The 18890-nt window shown below is 35.3% G+C and overlaps 4 protein-coding genes across 5 annotated transcripts; 2 read left to right on the top strand and 2 right to left on the bottom strand.

Moving 5' to 3' along the window:
* Nucleotides 1-809: 809 nt before the first annotated feature.
* Nucleotides 810-17183, bottom strand: LOC144561689 (ribosomal protein L30 family protein). Its single transcript, XM_078310739.1, has 3 exons — nt 17180-17183; nt 2296-2521; nt 810-1214 (listed from the first exon to the last, which is right to left on the bottom strand). The coding sequence occupies exons 2-3, from the start codon at nt 2491-2493 to the stop codon at nt 1059-1061; spliced, it is 354 nt and encodes a 117-aa protein (XP_078166865.1). The 5' UTR covers nt 2494-2521; nt 17180-17183; the 3' UTR covers nt 810-1058.
* LOC144561857 (uncharacterized) lies at nt 3539-6285 on the top strand. The gene is made up of 4 exons (XM_078310956.1): nt 3539-3818; nt 4638-4740; nt 4823-4984; nt 6044-6285. Exons 1-4 carry the CDS (start codon nt 3568-3570, stop codon nt 6179-6181), a joined length of 654 nt encoding a protein of 217 aa, XP_078167082.1. The 5' UTR covers nt 3539-3567; the 3' UTR covers nt 6182-6285.
* Nucleotides 10937-13531, top strand: LOC144561688 (GRIP/coiled-coil protein). The gene is made up of 5 exons (XM_078310738.1): nt 10937-11207; nt 11595-11717; nt 12113-12391; nt 12609-12776; nt 13128-13531. Exons 1-5 carry the CDS (start codon nt 11076-11078, stop codon nt 13365-13367), a joined length of 942 nt encoding a protein of 313 aa, XP_078166864.1. The 5' UTR covers nt 10937-11075; the 3' UTR covers nt 13368-13531.
* LOC144561687 (Eukaryotic aspartyl protease family protein) lies at nt 13721-18890 on the bottom strand. 2 transcript variants are annotated; one of them, XM_078310736.1, is made up of 10 exons: nt 18369-18890; nt 18129-18261; nt 17157-17389; nt 16109-16333; nt 15244-15379; nt 15079-15152; nt 14887-14989; nt 14743-14803; nt 14298-14369; nt 13721-14173 (listed from the first exon to the last, which is right to left on the bottom strand). In XM_078310736.1, exons 1-10 carry the CDS (start codon nt 18686-18688, stop codon nt 13947-13949), a joined length of 1584 nt encoding a protein of 527 aa, XP_078166862.1. In that variant the 5' UTR covers nt 18689-18890; the 3' UTR covers nt 13721-13946. The 2 variants fall into 2 exon arrangements, with proteins under 2 accessions (XP_078166862.1, XP_078166863.1); XM_078310737.1 differs by having other exon boundaries at nt 18129-18238; nt 18369-18536.

The following is an 18890-nucleotide window of genomic DNA, read 5'->3' as shown; positions in this document are numbered from 1 at the left end:
TATTTCGTCCGAAATACAAAATATTTGTAAAATAGCCTGACTAGATTAAATCAGTAAATCAGTGGGCATGTAAGCAACCATTTTGCAGTTTAGATATACGTTGCTTCAAGCAATAATACTGTTGAACAAATCACTTTTGGCAAATGAAATTTTAATAATGTCTAAACAACACTTGAGAAATACAGAAGAAAAGTATGCACGTCTGATTTTCTGAAGAAGTGGTATCATGAAATTTGCTCAGTTAAGCAATGAACCTTGTAAAATTCATTTGTACATAAATTCTGAAAGTCCGATTCATCAACATGTCTAAGCACCTACATGCCGATGATGCATAAAGCAACATTATTGGGTCGGAACTGTTAGAAAAGCAACATCATATACCCCAAGTTAGATTACAGATGTGCATAAGTTGTAAAAATATGAGATCTAGTAGCACAAGTACAACCACCACTTGTCTAAACCATGGTTAAGACATAATCTCAATAATTCTTGCCATCTATCTCAAGCCTCGGTTAGTGACTCATCATCACTTTTTTTTTAAGGAGGTGATCTTGGCTCTAAAGTGTTGGGTCTTAGATGGTGGGTGGTGGGTAGTATCTGTCTAAGAAAATGGGAGGATTTGCAAAAAACTTTCTTAGACAAATACTTCCCACCATCTAAGACCCAACACTTTAGACCCAATATCACCTCCTTTAAACAAAGTGATGATGAGTCACTAACCGAGGTTTGGGATAGATGGCAAGAATTATTGAGGTTATGTCCTAACCATGGTTTAGACAAGTGGTAGTTGTTATATGTCCAAGTTTGTCTCAAATGAAGTACCCACAGTAGTTTTATAACTAATAAGCAATTATTGATCTGACATGAGTTTAACCAAACAAATAAGAGTTCAAAAATAAGACAGAAGATGGCAATGCCACTTCTTTACCTTCAGGAATATATTAACAAACATTTCGACTAGAAGCAACAAGCCTTCAATAAGCACCATGTCCAGCTTCAAAATTATCTTGCTGAACCAACCAAAGCACTGAACAAGCAGGAAACAAAAACACACCAAATTACTCTGGAGCTTTGCCAGAAGCAGATTTGAAGGCCTCAGCAGGCTGAGGCTGATGGGAAATAACAATAGGAGGGCGTAGTGCCTTGTGTTGCTCCTGCTGTTGCTTTCTTGCATTGTACATCTCCTCTGTCTCCACTACCACCAATCTCTTCACCTGATTCCAGTTAACAACACATATCTATAAAACATTAGAGAACATGTTATTTGTTCTCTTAAAAATAAGGGAAGAAGTGAGGAAAAAAACTTTTAAATTCTACAACAATGATGGAACTCTATGCAACTTATGTTAGTTTCCATGTCATTCATGGCTGGATATGTCTCAGCAGTATTGACAGGGGATGAAACTAATACCAATACAGTAAGCTGCCTTATGTTAATGTGAGGTGCCAAATTTGACCAGGCCTGTCCAATATAAAATGGATAGCAGAGGTGACCAACCAACTCCAGCCAGGTTAAACTGGAAGTTCTTCCAAAATTCAACCACTGAACTTCATAAACCCTCCAACCGAACTGATTGAAACCCGACAAGATTCTGACCTGACCAGACCCAAACCCAAGTAACTGAGTCCCAATTTTAAGCATGTACTGAAAGGACCTGACAAAATGACTTGCCGTAACCTGAAAAAGCTCGTAGATAACTCCAAAGTTGACTTCAACTGGATAAATAAAAACAAAAATTTAAAGCCTGACATGCCCAAAGCTCAAACATAAATCTTATCCAGCCTGTACCTGAGCAAGCTGTCAGCCATAAACTGGCACAAAGTCATAAATGACCTTACCTCAAATGACAAAAATCAAGGATATCCAAACACCAAAATGACCCAAAATGGAAAATTATTTGTCCAAAACAACTACATACTTTGACTTGATTAGGATGCATTTACTGCTATACATCTCAGGTTACCATTATCAGCTGTTAATATCTTTTTTCTTCAACTATTTCCCTCAAGTTTTAATTGAACTTTGGTACAGAATTGAAGGTTACATGCATCAATCTTTATATTGCTACAATTTCATTATCTAATTGGACGCTTCTATATGTCTCTTGCCAATTCCACCGATACACTGATAGATTCACTTTCAGGATTGAGTAAATCTACAACTGTCTTAAAACTAAACAGTCCCTGAATTTCACCAAATCCTCAATTTATAGCACGCCAATCAACTTCAGACAGTACATAATAAAAACCAAAGAAATAAATGTTAGGAAGGCAGAGAGAAAAAAAAGCCCGGACCTGATTGAGCATCCCAAGGAGGGAAGGAGTGGTGCGGTGGACGACGGTGCGATGGCAGCGGCGGAGGCGCATCGCTTCCAGCGTCCGGCGATGGAGCTGCCGCGTCCCAGGTAGCCCTCTGACCAGCGTTATGTACAGATTCTTGCTCCGTTCCACCGGAACCTTAGCCTTGAACGCGTTGAACGCGCTCCCGCTCATCCCTCTCGCTTGATTTCGTGCTTCCTTTCTCTCCGGGCTCCTTGTGATGGCGTTCTTCAATGGCGACTCTGATCTGGGATTCTGGGGTTTAGCTGTGATGTCTTTGGGGTTTACGAGAAGATGGTAGTAGTTAGGCCGGTTAGTAAATTGTGGCCCAAAAAAGCCCATTAGTTTGAAAATTGAGACTAAAATTGGGCTGAATCACTAATAAAGCTGTGATATCTTTGGTGTTTACGAGCAGATGGTAGTAGTTAGTCAGGTTTAGTAAATTGTGGCCCATAAAAGCCCATTAGTTTGAAATTTGAGACTAAAATTGGGCTGGATCACTAATAAGGTGTCAATGGTTGAATGCTTGCATCAGGTCGTAGTTTTGAATGGAAAATGCCTTAATTCAATTTTATTTATTTTTATTTGATCACAATGCGATTGCATATATATTTCATTTTATATAATTATAAACAGTGAGACTATGGTACTATGCATAGTGCATACTATAGTAGGCCGTACTATAGATCTATCTTCGTTTATAAATTTTAAACAATCGATTACTATAGATCTAAATCCAAAAAAAAATTGATTACTTCACTGGATCTGAATTCGACGCACTAAGACCTGCGCAAGAAAAGACAGATATTTTTTGTTATTTGGTAGGTGAAGACAAATCATTGTCAGGTCAGGTCAGAGGTTTTAAATCAGTCTTACTTTTAAAATTTAAATAGATGAAATATAAAATAATTAACGAACTATTAGAAAAGTTTGCACCAAGAACATTTGTTTACAGTAGCGGCTCATAAAAGAAAGGTACCTAACAAGCAACATATACACTAGTGACTTTGTTGGAATTGAGACATCTTATAATTAAATGCCCAAAAAAAAAAAAAAAATATGAGACATCTAATAAGTCATCAACTCATCATGCTTTATATAAATCTCAGTGGAGACTAAAAAGAAACTAAGTGGTCCCATTAAAGCATTATTTGAATTATTGGAAGCTAACTAGTGTATGTAGTATGTACCATCTTTTGGCGAGTATATAACCTTGCATCCACTTCCACTAAAACTAACATTATCAAAATGAATCCTCTCTTATTTTCTCTCTTGCTGCTATTTCTCTGTTTCTTTCTATGCAAATCTCAGCTTCCCATTCCAGCAAAGATAGATGGCTTTGTGTACAGAATGCCATCTGTTTGGGGTGAATCCGTCGTGGTGGAGGCCTTTCTTGATCCAGTATGTCCCGATAGCCGAGACTCGTGGCCACCTCTAAAGCAGGCTTTGGATTATTACTCCGGTCGGTTGTCGCTGGTTGTTCATCCTTTTCCCTTGCCGTAAGTTTGCTCAATTTTAGACTGATTATTGCGAACGTTAGCGTAAAATGTATTTTGGTCCAGGGAGCAATATTGCTTATTTATCTTTATCTGAAAGTGTAAAGGCAAAATATTGCCTTTTGTAAAGGTAAATAAAAGCAAAATAAATAATATCATCAATTTTGGCTTCATAAGCAAATTTTAGATAGAAGCTCATTTTATATAGGAGAGAGTAGGCCGTATGGGCGAGGTATCGGGTTTAGGTTGCCCTGTCTCGAGGAGATAGGTCGAGAATAAGAGCTGGGTTGTCGGTTCTCCAAGTGGGAAGGTAATGTGGTATTCAGACTCTTGTCTGTTTTGATACCTCTCTTTTGTCAGTTGAGCTTGGGGCCTTATATAGGTCATTTGGTGATTGTATCTCAAGAGCGGTAACGAGACTGCGTCTACGTAATCTGACAAATTGTCACATAGCAGCCATGTAGACACGGTAATGTCCGCATAGGTAAGGTGATCGTCCCGAGTTCGCATAAATCTGGCTCTAGGAGGCCGACAAAGTGGGCTTTATTGGGCCTTCGCGGGATCTCCTGAGTCCGAGGTCGTGGATGGGCTCAGGAGGCCTTTGATATCGGACCCTATGCTTCATACAAGGGCCTTTGGTAATGGCCTTATCACATTACTTGCAATCAACGAGCATAGATTGCCCAAGGGATTTGAAATTTAAAAAAATAATAATAATAAAAAATCAACGAGCATAGATAGAGAATTTGTTTGTAAGTGAAACACCCATAGACACACAAAAATTCAAATTCCAATCTTATTATTTCTTGAGCAAATTTGCAGGTATCACAGCAATGCTTTTATCGCGTGTCGTTCGCTTCACATAGCAAACAAGCTGAACTCATCCTCTGTTTATCCCCTTCTTGAGCTATTCTTTAAGACTCAGGTTAGAGCTCTGCTTAAGAGTGTTTGTTTTACTTTCAAATTAAGCCTTGTTAATTGATGTTATTTGATGAATAAATTAACAGGAGAAATATTACAATGCACCAACTTATGGAATGTCAAGGGCCTCTATTGTAGCAGACATGACCAAGTTAGCACTAACAGCAGTAGGGGAGAGCTTTGGTACAGCATACCAGTTAGGTTTCAATGATTCAAGTACTGATCAAGCAGCTAAGATTTCTTTCAAGGTTAGAAGCTTGTGATTTATACACTTAATGGACATTTTTTATTGGGGAGTAAGAATCAAATGTGGAGAAAACTTCTTACTCAATTCATAGTTAAGATTTCAAATGAGATATGTAAAATATGAAGAGTAAAATTAAATGAAGTTAAGGTAAATTAAATTAAATTAATTATTTTTTTAGATGGATTAACTTACTCTACAGTTATTCCGTCGGTAGAATCCCTTGTCATGGACAAATTTATTTTTTCAATTTTTCTCTTCTCTAAATGAATTAATTTAAGTCATGACATAAGCTGTCAAACCAAATGTAAAATAAGAAGAGTAAGATGAAATAAGCAACTTATATTCTCCTTAAATTTTAGCAGTAGCCAAACATGATTAATATTATTTCTTTTTTTAGTAAAGATTGGAGGTCAAGTCACCCAACTATTTAATACCTTTTTTATTACAACAAAAGTTTTTATCTTTCAGATTTCAAATTCATGTCCTTCCACTTCAGAGACCATGTGTATTAGCCACTAGATCAAATGTTAGTTCCTGATTGATATTAACTATTTGACTTCTTAAAATGTTAGATTTATATATGAGGCTACTCTGAATAAGGAGGGTTCCAATACCTCATGTTTTTCATACCTCATCATGCCTCATATTTTATATATTCATTTTCAAAGTCTAAACTATCAATCCAAACAGCTCAACATGGTATTCACATTAAAATATATTTGGAGACCAAATTTTATAATTTTTGAAATCTTTTTACTATTTTTTCAGATAGGTATAAAATCACTATTTTTGACTGATTTTGTATTTATTTTAAAAAATAGTAAATTTTTTTTCAAAAACTATAAAATTTCATCCCTATTCATATTTTAATATGGATATCATGTTGAGCGGTTCAGATCGACGATTTGAACTTTAACGAAGATATTAAATATGAAATTTGATAAGGTTTGAAAGCCACGAGGTATTGAAACCCTTCTCATTCTGAATAGAAGAAACTAATGGTTTTACAAAGAAATATACATTATTAATTAGTTTAAAGGAGATGAGATGTTTTGTGCAGTACGGATGCTCAAGGGGTGTAGCTGGAGCACCTGCTTTCTTTGTCAATGGCATGCCTCTCTCTAACCTTGGATCACCATTGGATTTCAATAAATGGAGAAGTACCGTTGATCCTTTGCTGGCCAAGAACAAAACCTAGATATGCAACATCCAATTTAACAAGCCTAAGAAATATATTTTTTTTTTCTTACTCTTGAATTAAATTGCTGGTCATTTATTATAATTTCTTTGGGTGTGGTTTTTAGTGTGAGAATATTATTAGTCCGAATTTGGCATCAATTAATTAATTAATGACCTGATGTACACTTGTTGTTTCATTCACAGTGCTGATGTACACTTGTTGAAACCGAATTACTCATCACTGCATATAAAAACAAAATATATTGTCTATTTGTTGTTTATTTGTCTAATATGGAATATATTGGGGTCTATGCCGACTGAATCCGCATCCTCTGCATTAACGTGCTATTTGAGTTAATTTTCTTGGAAATCTTCGCAGAAGTTACCAAGTCGTGAGGGAGAATTGAACTCTTGACTTTTGAGTACAACAACTTTATAATTTCTTCTTAGTCAATTGTGTTTCCTCCCCTTTCTCTGTTTGTGCAATCAGAATTACTTTTACTTTATATGGGAAGGTATTAATGATACAGTTTCAACTTTCAACAGGTGTAGATTTATGCGACCGCGTCAGCATTTTGAAGAAAAGAATAATTAATTCCTTTCCTTATGATTTCAATTTTTAATTTCTAACCTTTGATTCGTTTAAAAGAGAATTACTCATTGTACTGAACTGAACTGAGGATGCGGAACTGAGGTATTAATTTCTAACCTTTCAATTTTGAAGAAAAAAATTACTCATTGTACTGAACTGAGGTATCATTATCTCGTTTAAAAGAGAAAATTGAGAAGAGTATATTTCTAACCTTTGATTCGGTGTTCTCTCGAAGAGTCGCCGGAAAACGGACTCACAATCAACGGAGGAGAAACCGTGCAGAGAATAGAGTCTTCATTCTCTGGAACCGTGCAGAGAAGAAGAAATAAGACAATAAAAAAATGGAGGCCCAATGCCACATCAGCGTAAATGGAATCAAACAGGGATAAAAAAGTCCCAATTAATTCTCTATTCCGACTCAAAAGTTAATTCCACCCCTCACCTGGAATTGAAAAGTTGGGAAAAAGTATTATTCTCTATTCTTTAATCCAACTAATTTCTAGTCTGTTCGGTGAGAATAAAGTCTTAATTCCACCATATTCCTCTATTCCAGTCCAGCCGAACAGGCCCTTAAAAGAATAAAAACATCCTTAATTCACCGGTAAAGTGGTAATATTTGAGTTTCAACCGAGTTATCATATTCAAATATTCAATCCCATTTGGTTCACAATTTTTCAAATAGACAAATAAATGGGTTGATTGGCCTGTAAATCCAACAAAACACACATTTATTCTTGTGATAATTATCATTAGAAAAATATATGTGAAGGGATCAGACAGCATAGACCAAAATATTTTTATTATTATTAACATGTATAATTTTCTTAGTTACTATGTCTAAGAATTTGACAACCAAAATATAAAAGAAAGAGGAGGGTTCAAATGTATCCAAATTTTTGTGCACCCAAATGCACTCTATCTTTCAAATCTTTTTTCTCCGTTTTCAAAGTCCAAATAGTCAATCCGAACCATTAGATGCGATCTATATATTAAGATGTGCTTGGAGACCAAATTTTATATTTTTTGGAATTTTTTTACTATTTATTAAGCCACTTTGAAAATCGCTGATTTTACATTTTCTGGACCATTGGATCAGCGATTTTCAAAGTGGTTTAATAAATAGTAAAAAATTCCAAAAAATGTAAAATTTGGTCTCCAACCACATCTTAATATATAGATCGCATCTAACGGTTCGGATTGACTATTTGGACTTTTAAAATTGAGAAAAATAATTTGAAAGATAGGTTGCATTTGGGTGCACAAAATTTTAGGTGCATTTGAACCCTTCTCTAAAAGAAAATAATTCCGCTTACTTTACCTTGTTGAAGCGCAGTCGATATTGTTATTTTATATTAAATATAGAATGCATTTTTAATGGCTTGTTTGTGTAAATTCATCTAAAAGTACATATGGGAATTTAGAGCATTTGAAAAAAAATTGTGATAAAACGAACTGTTATATGTACTTTATATTTAATTACGAAAATTTTCAAATTTATTAATTATGTGAAGGTAATAAAAATTTAGTAAAACTTTTAGTTTGAGATAGTATTAGAATTTTTGTAACAATTAGATTAATGTTTTGTCAGAATTTTTTTTAATATACCGAAACCACAGAATTAAATAGAAGTTAAAAGGAATTTTTTTTTGTTTGTAAATTAATTAATTAGAGAGGTAAAGTTCAACAATTTTCATCTATATTGCTGCGAGTTCATTCTTTGTTTCTTCAATCAAGATAAATTATAAAATATGAAGTAGAAAAATAGAACCAACATGTGAGTTTTAATTTCTATTTCACGGGGCATATTTTTTAAGGTGGATTCACTTGCATCATTTGAAAGTTACAACATTTTATAATAATTTAGTTTTATGATTTTTATAGTCTAAAATGTCAACCAAAACTGTTAAATATGATCTCTAAATTTAAATATACTTGAAGATCAAATTTTATATTTGTTGAACTTTTTTACTATTTATTAAGTATTTTACAAAACTGTTATTTTTAGACAGTTCTAGACCACTAAAAAACAACAGTTTTGTAAAATACTTAATAAAAAGTAAAAAAATATTTAAAAAAATATATAAAATTTGATTTCCAAGCACATTTTAATATAGATATCATGTTGATCGGTTTGGATCGACTATTTGGTCTTTGAAAATCGCAAAATCGAATTATTGTAAGACATTGTAACTCTCAAAATGTTGTAAGTGATCCCTTTTTTTTTTAAATTTCTTCAAAGTTTGAAATTATGAACGAGTATGTTGTTTTCAAATGTTGAAAAAGAGCATTTTTTTTATATAGAGAAGTGTATTAAATATTTTATCAAGAATTAGAAAGATGAAAAAAAAAATTGATATCATAGAAGGGACCAAATCATCCTTTTTTTTGGACTAGAAAGTCCGAATTATTGATTATGGTATGTTTGGTTGGATTGAGAATATGCTATTTTTAGAGTTAGGCTATTCGGAATAACCTATTCGGTGTTTGGTTGGGTTAGAATAGCTATAATAGTAAATCCAAATTTTTTGTTTTATTAGAATAAGCTATTCCTATGGGTTTTAAAATTTGGTTATTTTAATAAGGCAAACAATAACTATTTTTAATTTGACTATTCTAGCTATTTTTATTTTACAACCAAATATATTAAGGAATTGGCTCCAACAAGATTAATTCTCTCTAAGTAGAGCACAATCATGTTTGTATATTGATCGTGGTCATCGTTGAAAGGATCCATATTATTTCTTATACGCATATAAAAGGAGAATGAGGAAAATTGATTGAGCCATTTTTAATTTTGGGTGATGTATACCTAGAGATAACAAGCACAAGTCCTATTCCAACTGTTTGTTGTATTTATTTTCTCCAACGGCTAACTCATCATTAAAATTTATCTCCATGTAAGGTATAGACAAATGGGTAGAGGTTTTGTTCAAATTGCGTTGGACAAAGTTTCATTCAAAGCCGGACTTAATTAAACCGTCTGATTTGCATCAAAATTCGTACAAACATTTAGATTCAATGAGCCATTTAAATTTATTAAGTATTAAATATATTTGCATGGATCTCAATGCAAATCGGAGGTTTAAATTTAGCTTTGGAAGAAACTTTGTTCAAAACCCATCTCCTAGACAAAATTGGTTAAGTCAATAAATTTGCTCATTAAATTTATCACCATCCAACGGTTATATCATACAAGCTGATTGTACCAATAAATGCTATATATATTATTTGATGTATTAAAAAAAATTGAGCCATACCAATTTGAAGAACCCATCCAGTAGCTGCTGTTTTCTAATAAATTCTTTATTAACATTTTGAAGAAAATAGATGTTATAAAAATTTTGGGTTACCAGGACTATATAATTTAGTGTCCAGTGGATGTATTTTTTTTTCTAGATTAATAAATTTCAAATTTTAATGGCCACTTCAGTAATTTTTTATTTTTATTTATCATTAAATTTGTTTTCTGAGATTTGGTCACTAGACATTAATTAAGCTGTATTTATATTGTCTTCATTCGACTTCATAGGAAATATCCGTTACGTTTACATTGCCTCTCTTTGAACCAACAAGGAGAAACAAAGGGTTCTTTTTTTTTCTTTTTTTCTTGCCCTTTTTTTTCTAGCAGAATATATATATATATTTTTAAATCTTCGCAAAAGCTGCGGTTAATTTTTTTATTTTTGAAGAAGCAATAATTTTAGGATTTTTAATTGTTAGTTGCTAATTTAGTTAATTCTGACTTTCTGAGTGATTTGCTTTTTGGAGATCTCCAGTTTTATCCAGTTAAAACTGTGACGACAACGGATATTCTGTAATAAGATCTGAATAGATCTTTGTATTTCTGTTACTCGTGCAAAATTGCAATGCTGATTGAGTGATTGCTGACATTAAAGCATGCCACACGGATCACTGTAACTAGAATGCGACAGAGAATCTACTTGATAAGTTATAGGAAACCAGGTCAAATCCAGTGAATTCTCTGAGATATCTCAACTTTTCCGTTACCGACGCGTACCGCGTCTATTCGGGGATAGGCGGATAGCGCAGGGGCCAGTATTTATTTTTGCTTTGAGATTCGTGCAGAACGTATTTTAACGGTTAAGATTTCCCATTAAAACACTTAAAATTTGAGATATCTCAGAGATGTGAATTCCAATTTTGGGGTAGTCTCAGCTCGCAACTGAACACCTTTTTTTGAATTCCTCTCTCTCTCCATCTTACTAGCCGTTGCATTTCGTCTCTCTCTTTCTCTCTCTCTCTCTCTTTCTCTCTCTCCCAATCACAAGCCGTTGCATCTGTGTCACTCTCTTGCTCTCTAATGGAGAACGCGTGTCTGATTAGCCCCGCATCTGACGAAAAGCTGTGGAGCAAGCTTCGTAGTAGAGTTGATACGATCTTGGAAGATCTAAAGACTAATTCACAAGCTGATGTTTCGGCCTACCAATCAGCTGTAATTAATTTCTTTCTTCCTAATTTGATTCTTTTTTTATTGTTTATCTTCCAAGATTGGTATTTTCTTTCTTCCCAAATTAGGAAATCTTGCTAGCATTTGGTCAGCTCAAAGTTCCTCTATCTGCGGATCTGAGAATAATATCTCCCAATAAACTAATTCATTGAAGTTCTTGTTCAAATTTTAAAACTTTTGGGGTCAATTTTGCAGTTTTCTGCTTAATTTCTGAGAAAAGAAGCAAGTAGCTTTACTGTTATCAGTAAATAATGGCATTGGGTATCTGATTACAGTACAATTTACACTTCCCAACCTTTTTCTGTTCTAATAAATTGGATAGACATACTTCATATATACTTGGGCTGATTCTATCTAAATTTCTAAACTCAGGCTGGATTTGCATCTGAGCGCAGCAAAAGGCTGAGGGAGGATTCAATGCTTCTTTTAAAGGGATTGGATTCGGTCTCCTCCACTCTTTCACAGCTGTCAGATACTCTAAACTCTGCCCAAAAGGTATTTTATTCACCTATGTGCCCTTTTTGGACAAGATATTTCAAGGTTGTACCAGAAATTGACTCACTAAGGTATTACATGCAATACCACCTGGTTGCTCTTCTGCTCATTTCTACCAAAAAGATGCAAAAAACAACCTTTCTTTTATTTTTCTCATTTCTATAGGGATAACAAATTAAGATATATATGATGGGCTTTGGGGATAATATTTGCATGAATGCTATCAGTTGGGGCTATACACAATTTTTATACAGTTTCTAGGTCATTTCATGAAATGGTAGAAATTAACAAAAGGAGATGCTAGGTGTTAAATTCTGTGAGGGAACTGGTTTAATGTCTCATACTATAATGTGCTTCCATTTTACCTGTTCTCAGTATTCTTTTATGTGATACAGGGAGCTGACGCTCTGGCCAACTCCATCCAAGCTGAAGAGCCAAGAGCAAAGAGGTACCGCACCTCTCCAGAGCTAACAGAAAAGACCACCTTGAAAGACACAGGGGCTCCCTCTGACAACTCGTCAGATGAAAAGGAAGAAAAGCTGATCTCTGACAGTGCTGCCAAGAGCTCAAATCTCAAGACACAGGCTCCCTCTGGTAACTTGTCAGATGAAAAGGAAGAAAAGCTAATTTCTGACGGTGCCGCCAAGAGCTCAAATCTCAAGACAGCACGCATGGTTTGCTTTCTGAACTTTATCCTTAATACACAGATTTTGTCATCAAAAGAAATAAAATGTACTTGTACCAGTAACAGGTGTCTGGTATGATGCCAAGCCAGAATGAACCACAGTTACCTAATTGTATTATTCAACCACAGTAACCTAATAATTCATCACCTGAATATCTTAACGTGCTGAAACGTTACCCCCGTTTTGTCTTGTTGTGATTTGACAGCTGGCAGTGTCAATGGCAACGAAAGCTGCTTCTCTTTCAAAGGAACTAAAGAACATAAAGTCAGAACTCAACTTCATGCAAGAGAGGTGCAATCACCTTGAAGAAGAAAACAGGAGGCTCAGAGAAGAAGACTACGACAGAGGGGCCTCACATGATGATGAAGACTTGGTAATTTTTTGATGTAGTAGGCAAACAGCCTACTGCGTAACTTTTTTTAAATTAAAAATAAAAAGAGTTGCAAGATATAAGGAGATTACAATAAGGGAGGTAAGAAAGAGAGGAATGTTGATGATGTTAACCCCATAGCTATATATCATGTGCTATAGAGGAATGACAGCTCAGAAGACCTGGTAATTTATTAAGCATTCTTACACTTCTCTATAGGGAATGGCACCAGAGCACTGGTACACAACAGATTAGAAGTTAATTTGAGAGAAAAGGGTATCATAACTGGTCTAACTTTTAAATAATTGATCAAGGGCAGCTGATGAAATCTTCTTTGTTTTGTTTTTTCTCCAGTTGAGGCTGCAATTAGAGGCATTGTTGGCTGAAAAGTCCCGATTGGCTCAAGAAAACGCAGATCTGACAAGGGAGAATCGCAGTCTGCACCAGTTGGTTGAGTATCACCAGCTTACCTCTCAAGACCTTACCGCATCGTTTGAGGCAATTGAAGGGTTGTACCTGGATTTCTCCTCAACAGTTGAGGAAGAAAATGGAGATGGTGAAGAGGAGACAACCCCAATAACCCCAACTGATTAGTTGGTTTATGTGGGTCCTCTTCAAGCGGTTAACATTTTACATTATTAGGAACCGATCACATATATTTTACGATCGGTTATTATTTTTTCTGTTACTATTTGTATTCTTCTCTTATTACCTTCTACGGCTGTTTAACTGGATAATCACTTTCTTTTCTAAAAAAATTGTTTGCTGATAGTGACTAAAAGTTGAACTCAATGCTCTTAAAAGCTCAACGGACAGTTTGGTTTACAAGAAAAGAAAATCATTACATATCTGTTGATAGACAGCTGCTTTTTGTTTCACTATTAAAAAGGTGAAAGTATGAAGGGATTAGAAGAGCATAAAACAAAGTGGATAGACAGAACAACATATGTTAAAAATTAATGCAGTAAGAAGAAATAAGAAACGAGAATAAAAATTTCAAGTTAATCCCAATCTAATAAACCTTAGCGAGCCTTCAAAAACAGCTATTTTCTGTTTCTCTATTAACAAGGTAAGTAATGAAAAATTTACAAAGAAATTAGAAGACCTATGCTTCCCTATAGTAAAAGGTCCTAGTGAAGAGGTGCTATACAAAACTCCACTGAAAAATGGAGATCAACAGATGTCAGCCAAGAATATTGAAAGCAAAAACCACACCAATGAAACAAGCGGTATAAAATTCATATGAGGCGAATAGCTAAGAGGCGTCAGGGATGTGACCTTTGCTGTATCATTCTTATTTTCCTTTGTATCTTCTGGTTTATAATTGTCTCTCACTGAAGGACTAAGAGAAGAATGGCTTGGATTTACTGGAAGGGGATTGGAATCCTCTACATCATAACCTGCATACAGGAAAATTTCAATGTATAAAAAACTGGTTATTGCATATGATGTATCTCATATGAACCTGCACCCCCCTCAAACCCAAAACAAACACCCAGCAAGAAAATACAACAACAAACTCACAGTTGAATTTCTTCCAGCCGAGTACTTTCCTCTCTCGATCAAAGACGATACGAAGACCCGTCATGAAATTTTCTGTGTATGAGAGTGGATAAACAGGAATTAACTTAAGAGTTCCTATATAAACAATGCACCAAAGATAATTAAATGCTCACTAGTTCTCAAGCAAAATGGGTCTTGGGTTATACCACTTTGTACCCTTAATAAACATGGACCATTGAATAGCAGTAAAAGCAGGAATTCTTGTACCATCTGATCTTAATTTGACTGTCCTGTGACAATTCTCATTGGATAGCTGTGATTAAAGGTTCCTATATTCCAATTGGTGCTTCAAAGTTGGTCAATTTGAATTGGATTGGATGGACTGGATTAGGACAGCAGGGCCCTCCCTGCTATGCATGCAGTGAATAACAACATATATGGATCTTGCTAAGCATCTAAGACTTACGTCCAATTATATTCAGCTTGCTACTCTTGACAACAGCCAAACAATACACGAATTCGTTTTCCTGCACAATGGATAGATGAATACAAAATACATTAAGACTGTTACAAGTATATCAAATTTGCACAGTATGAAAAGAGGTAATACCTGAAGGCTGACAACAAGACCTGGCTCGCTAACAGAAAACATGCCTCCGCCTTCAGTTTTCATACTAATATTTGGAACCCTAATCGTAGATGAATCATTTGAGCTACACACGTCAAAAGATAGAGATATCACTATCATACACATTATATTCTAAGTATTGTAGTAGAAGAAAGTTCTAACAAAGGATTGTACGTCATATTGTAGCAGTACTCAAAAGGAACTCTAGGATCCGGGCCATGTCGAATTGCATCAGTTTGTGCATTAAACTGAATAGAAAATAATCAGGTAACACTGTCAGCGCATTGATTATGTTAATTTCCTAAATTTAAATTTAATAACAGACATCAGCTAACTCACATTATCTGTGAGGAAGGAGTACGTGGGGTTAGCTAAGTATGTGAACGAGGTGCCAGTGTCAAAGAGAGTATTAAACTCCACATCCTCTGAAGTATTTCCAACCACCACTCCAGTAATACTAATATTATATGTTGGGCTGCATAGAAATACATAAAAGTTGTCAGTTTTAGAAGATTACTATTTCTGACATACAACATGCACTCATCACATCTCCACGCCCCCGGAACACAAACACAGAAGAAGATAAATAGTAATAACAACTACAATCATGCTATTAGTATTACTACATGCAAAAACAGTGTCTTGAATAGTTCCTAATGTAATGTCCAGTTCCCTACCCGGTCCATGAACTTCTTGAGCTGCATCATTTTGTTGCCGCCCGTGACTTAATAAAAAATATGAATTGAAACATAATAAATGTAAAATGACTCATTTGGTAAAATTGTCTTTTAAAAAGAAAGCACAAGCTATTCCAAGTAAGAATGATTAAGATTTGGTCCATGATTTCACTGAGAAATGTAAGATGAAACAAAATTGGTACAAATTAGAAAATTTAGGGATGAAAATGTGAATTTTGACAACTTTCTGAAATTGGAACCAAGTAATATTTCATAGTCTACTTGTGTAATTACTATAAATGTTTCCACAAAAATACAAATCTTAATTATCAACTGTTATAGAATCTTGTTCTTGTTCAATAGGAAATAAATAAATGACTTATTTTAACCTACAAAACAGTGTTATGGTATCAGCTGGTACCAGTGCACGAGTTCATATCACAATGATCATCAATGGCCCCTGGTAGACCTGATGAAGTGTAAATTTAATGGATAAAAAAAGGCGAAAAAGAGCAGGATTGACTTACTGAACTTGGTTAATATGAAGAGGTGTTTCATCTTGGTCAGAAGTGCCTTGGTCACCAAAACTGATTCGGCCGAATCCATCTTGGCTGAAGCACATGGAGAAGGAATCTGAAGTGAGACCCTTGCTAGACAAAATACTTGGGACCGACACCTTCTCCAGGCCAAGGCCCAAGAGCCCATTTGGAGCTGCTGCATCTATAAATGAGCCTGTCTGTACTTGACCACATCTGAAAAGATACAAATATGATTAAATTTACATCCAAGTTCTAGATACCTATGATGGCACTGATTCTGTAACAAGGGTAGTTGAAGTCTAGTTGTGGTAATTATACTTGTGTTGATAGTGAGAATTCTCATGCTGTATGGTCCGCTTATATACGGCAGTTGGTATAAATAAATAAAAAATAATAATCTTTGGTTCCTAGTACCATTGTGGTTTCTTCATCAGAACATAAAGTTTTAAATCCAGAGATGGGCAACAATAACAAATTATAGAATTCAGATTTTGTTCCTTGAACTTCAACAATAAACTAAGTTGGTCCCTTTCCACCATATTGGTCTTCAACTTCTGAATGAAATCAAGTTGGTCCAGAAACTTTGATAAACAGACACCAAGTTAGTACTAAACTTTGTTGCACCAAATCGGCCCTTGAACTTTCAAAAAGGAACTACATTTGTTCTTGGATTTCTCTCAAAATAACCAGTTGGTCCTCCTATAATCCTAAAAAGTAACAACTTGGCTATTTAGAGAAAAGTTCAAGGACCGAATTCAAGCAACAAAACTTCAGGGACCAGCTGGTTTTTCTTTGCAAGTCCAATGACCAATTTGGTATAAATGAAAGTTCACGCATCAATCTTGTTTTCTCATTTATTAGAATGTTTAAGGACCAAAACCTGAAATTTCCCATAATAAAAATACATAAATACAAATGATGAAAGTACATATGAAAATCACTGAACAAGAGTAGGTCTCAGCACTGTATTATGGTTCAGCATGGTACATTGTTGATACTAACTTACTAATAATTGTATAGAGTCCTCAACAATTACCCAAATACAATCTGAGCTTCAACAATCTCTGGCCGTGCATCTTCTGTCGTCAGATACAGAATATCCTCAACCAGAAAACCAGAAGATGAAGTCTCAGCTGAAACATACACTATCTTGTAGGGGCACTGGCTTGCTTCGGAACACCCCTTTTGTACCTCACACAAATTGCTTTCGCAAGGAAGCCTCTGGCTCGTCATCGACATGTTTGGGTTATAGAATGTGATCTCAGAGCCCTTAAATAATAAAAATATTCACTGGAGTCTTAGAATTTGATTTGGAAAGTGCATAAATGCAAGGAGGTCATTGTTCCAGATCCCTAAAAATAATAAAATATTCACTAAAGTCTGAGATTGGCCATACATGCAATGGGGCTAGTACCATTCAGACAGGAAATCCTATGATAACAGGAACCTAATTTAAGAAGGTTTTTAATTTGCAACCTCCATTGGACCTGTAACAGCATATGCCAGTTGAATTCTGGTGCCATGTCGGTCAATTATTTCTCGAATCATTAATTTTTAAATGGATGTCAATTGGAAGGTTGATCAGCTACAAAATGCCTATTCTTACAAAAACAAAAAGAAAGAATATTTATCAGCTTCAATCTCAGTATGCTAAATTGGTAATGTGGCACTCAAGAGGTGAATTACAATTTTATCTAAGCCAACTATACAGTCTTAGAAGAAATTATCACTAGATTTTAAAAAAAGATAAACCTACAAATCCATTTCCCGTAGAAGTCAATTATTTCTCGAATAATTAATTTTTAAATGGATGTCAATTGGAAGGTTGATCAGCTACAAAATGCCTACTCTTACAAAAACAAAAAGAAAGAATATTTATCAGCTTCAATCTCAGTATGTTAAATTGGTAATGAGGCACTCAAGAGGTGAATAACAATTTTATCTAAGCCAACTATACAGTCTTAGAAGAAATTATCACTAGATTAAAAACAAAAAAAGATAAACCTACAAATCCATTTCCCGTAGAAAGAGGTGCACAGCTGGTGCAGTCACAAGGCAGCCAGAAGAGATCACTTCCGGTATCCAGCGCAACTAAAAATGTCATGCTCGGTGTACCTACTGTAACCAATGCATAGTACAAACTAGAACCATAACAAGAGAATATTTGATTAGATTAAATTGAATTTAACTTCAATTTGATAAAAAAATGAAAAACAAAAAACAAAAAACAATCTCAGCAGAAACTTACAATCCCAGTGAATTGACCTTGAGCGTAGCATTTCCTTCTGAGAAAGTCAGACCTGGAGGCCCTCCACTACTTGTATCAGCTTTAGCAAGTATTTCTCCGGCGAGGTCATGTCCAGCAAGTGCTGTATAGTACTCGGCCGTTCCCGCCTCCAGCCAGCCCCCAGGAAGCTCTTTACCATTAGATAAAGACCACCGGCGAACCGGTGCAGAGAACCGGTGGTGGATGTCCAGGCCTAGGGTTACGGTTTCAGCGGATGGTGATGCTGCGAGTACGGAAATAAGCGAGAGGAGGAGAGAAAGGAGAGAGAGGGGAAAGGCCATTACTTAGATGGGTTAATCACAGCATTAGGGAAGGACCTACCTAGGGTTTGGGTACGGAGACAGAAGGCGGGCTGGCGTGGTGCTAGTTTGGCGGCGGCGGCGGCGGCGGCGGTGGCGGAAGGTCGCCGTTTCTGGGTGACGACTGTAGTTAAAAGTTTGTTGCTCACTGGAAAGTGGGGACTGATCAAACAATACTTTCCAT

The sequence above is a fragment of the Carex rostrata genome, chromosome 11, assembly GCF_964058835.1.
Source record: "Carex rostrata chromosome 11, lpCarRost1.2, whole genome shotgun sequence".
Taxonomy (NCBI): domain Eukaryota; kingdom Viridiplantae; phylum Streptophyta; class Magnoliopsida; order Poales; family Cyperaceae; genus Carex; species Carex rostrata.
The sequence above is the reverse complement of the archived record's forward strand: the minus strand, read 5'-3'. Positions and strand labels throughout refer to the sequence as shown.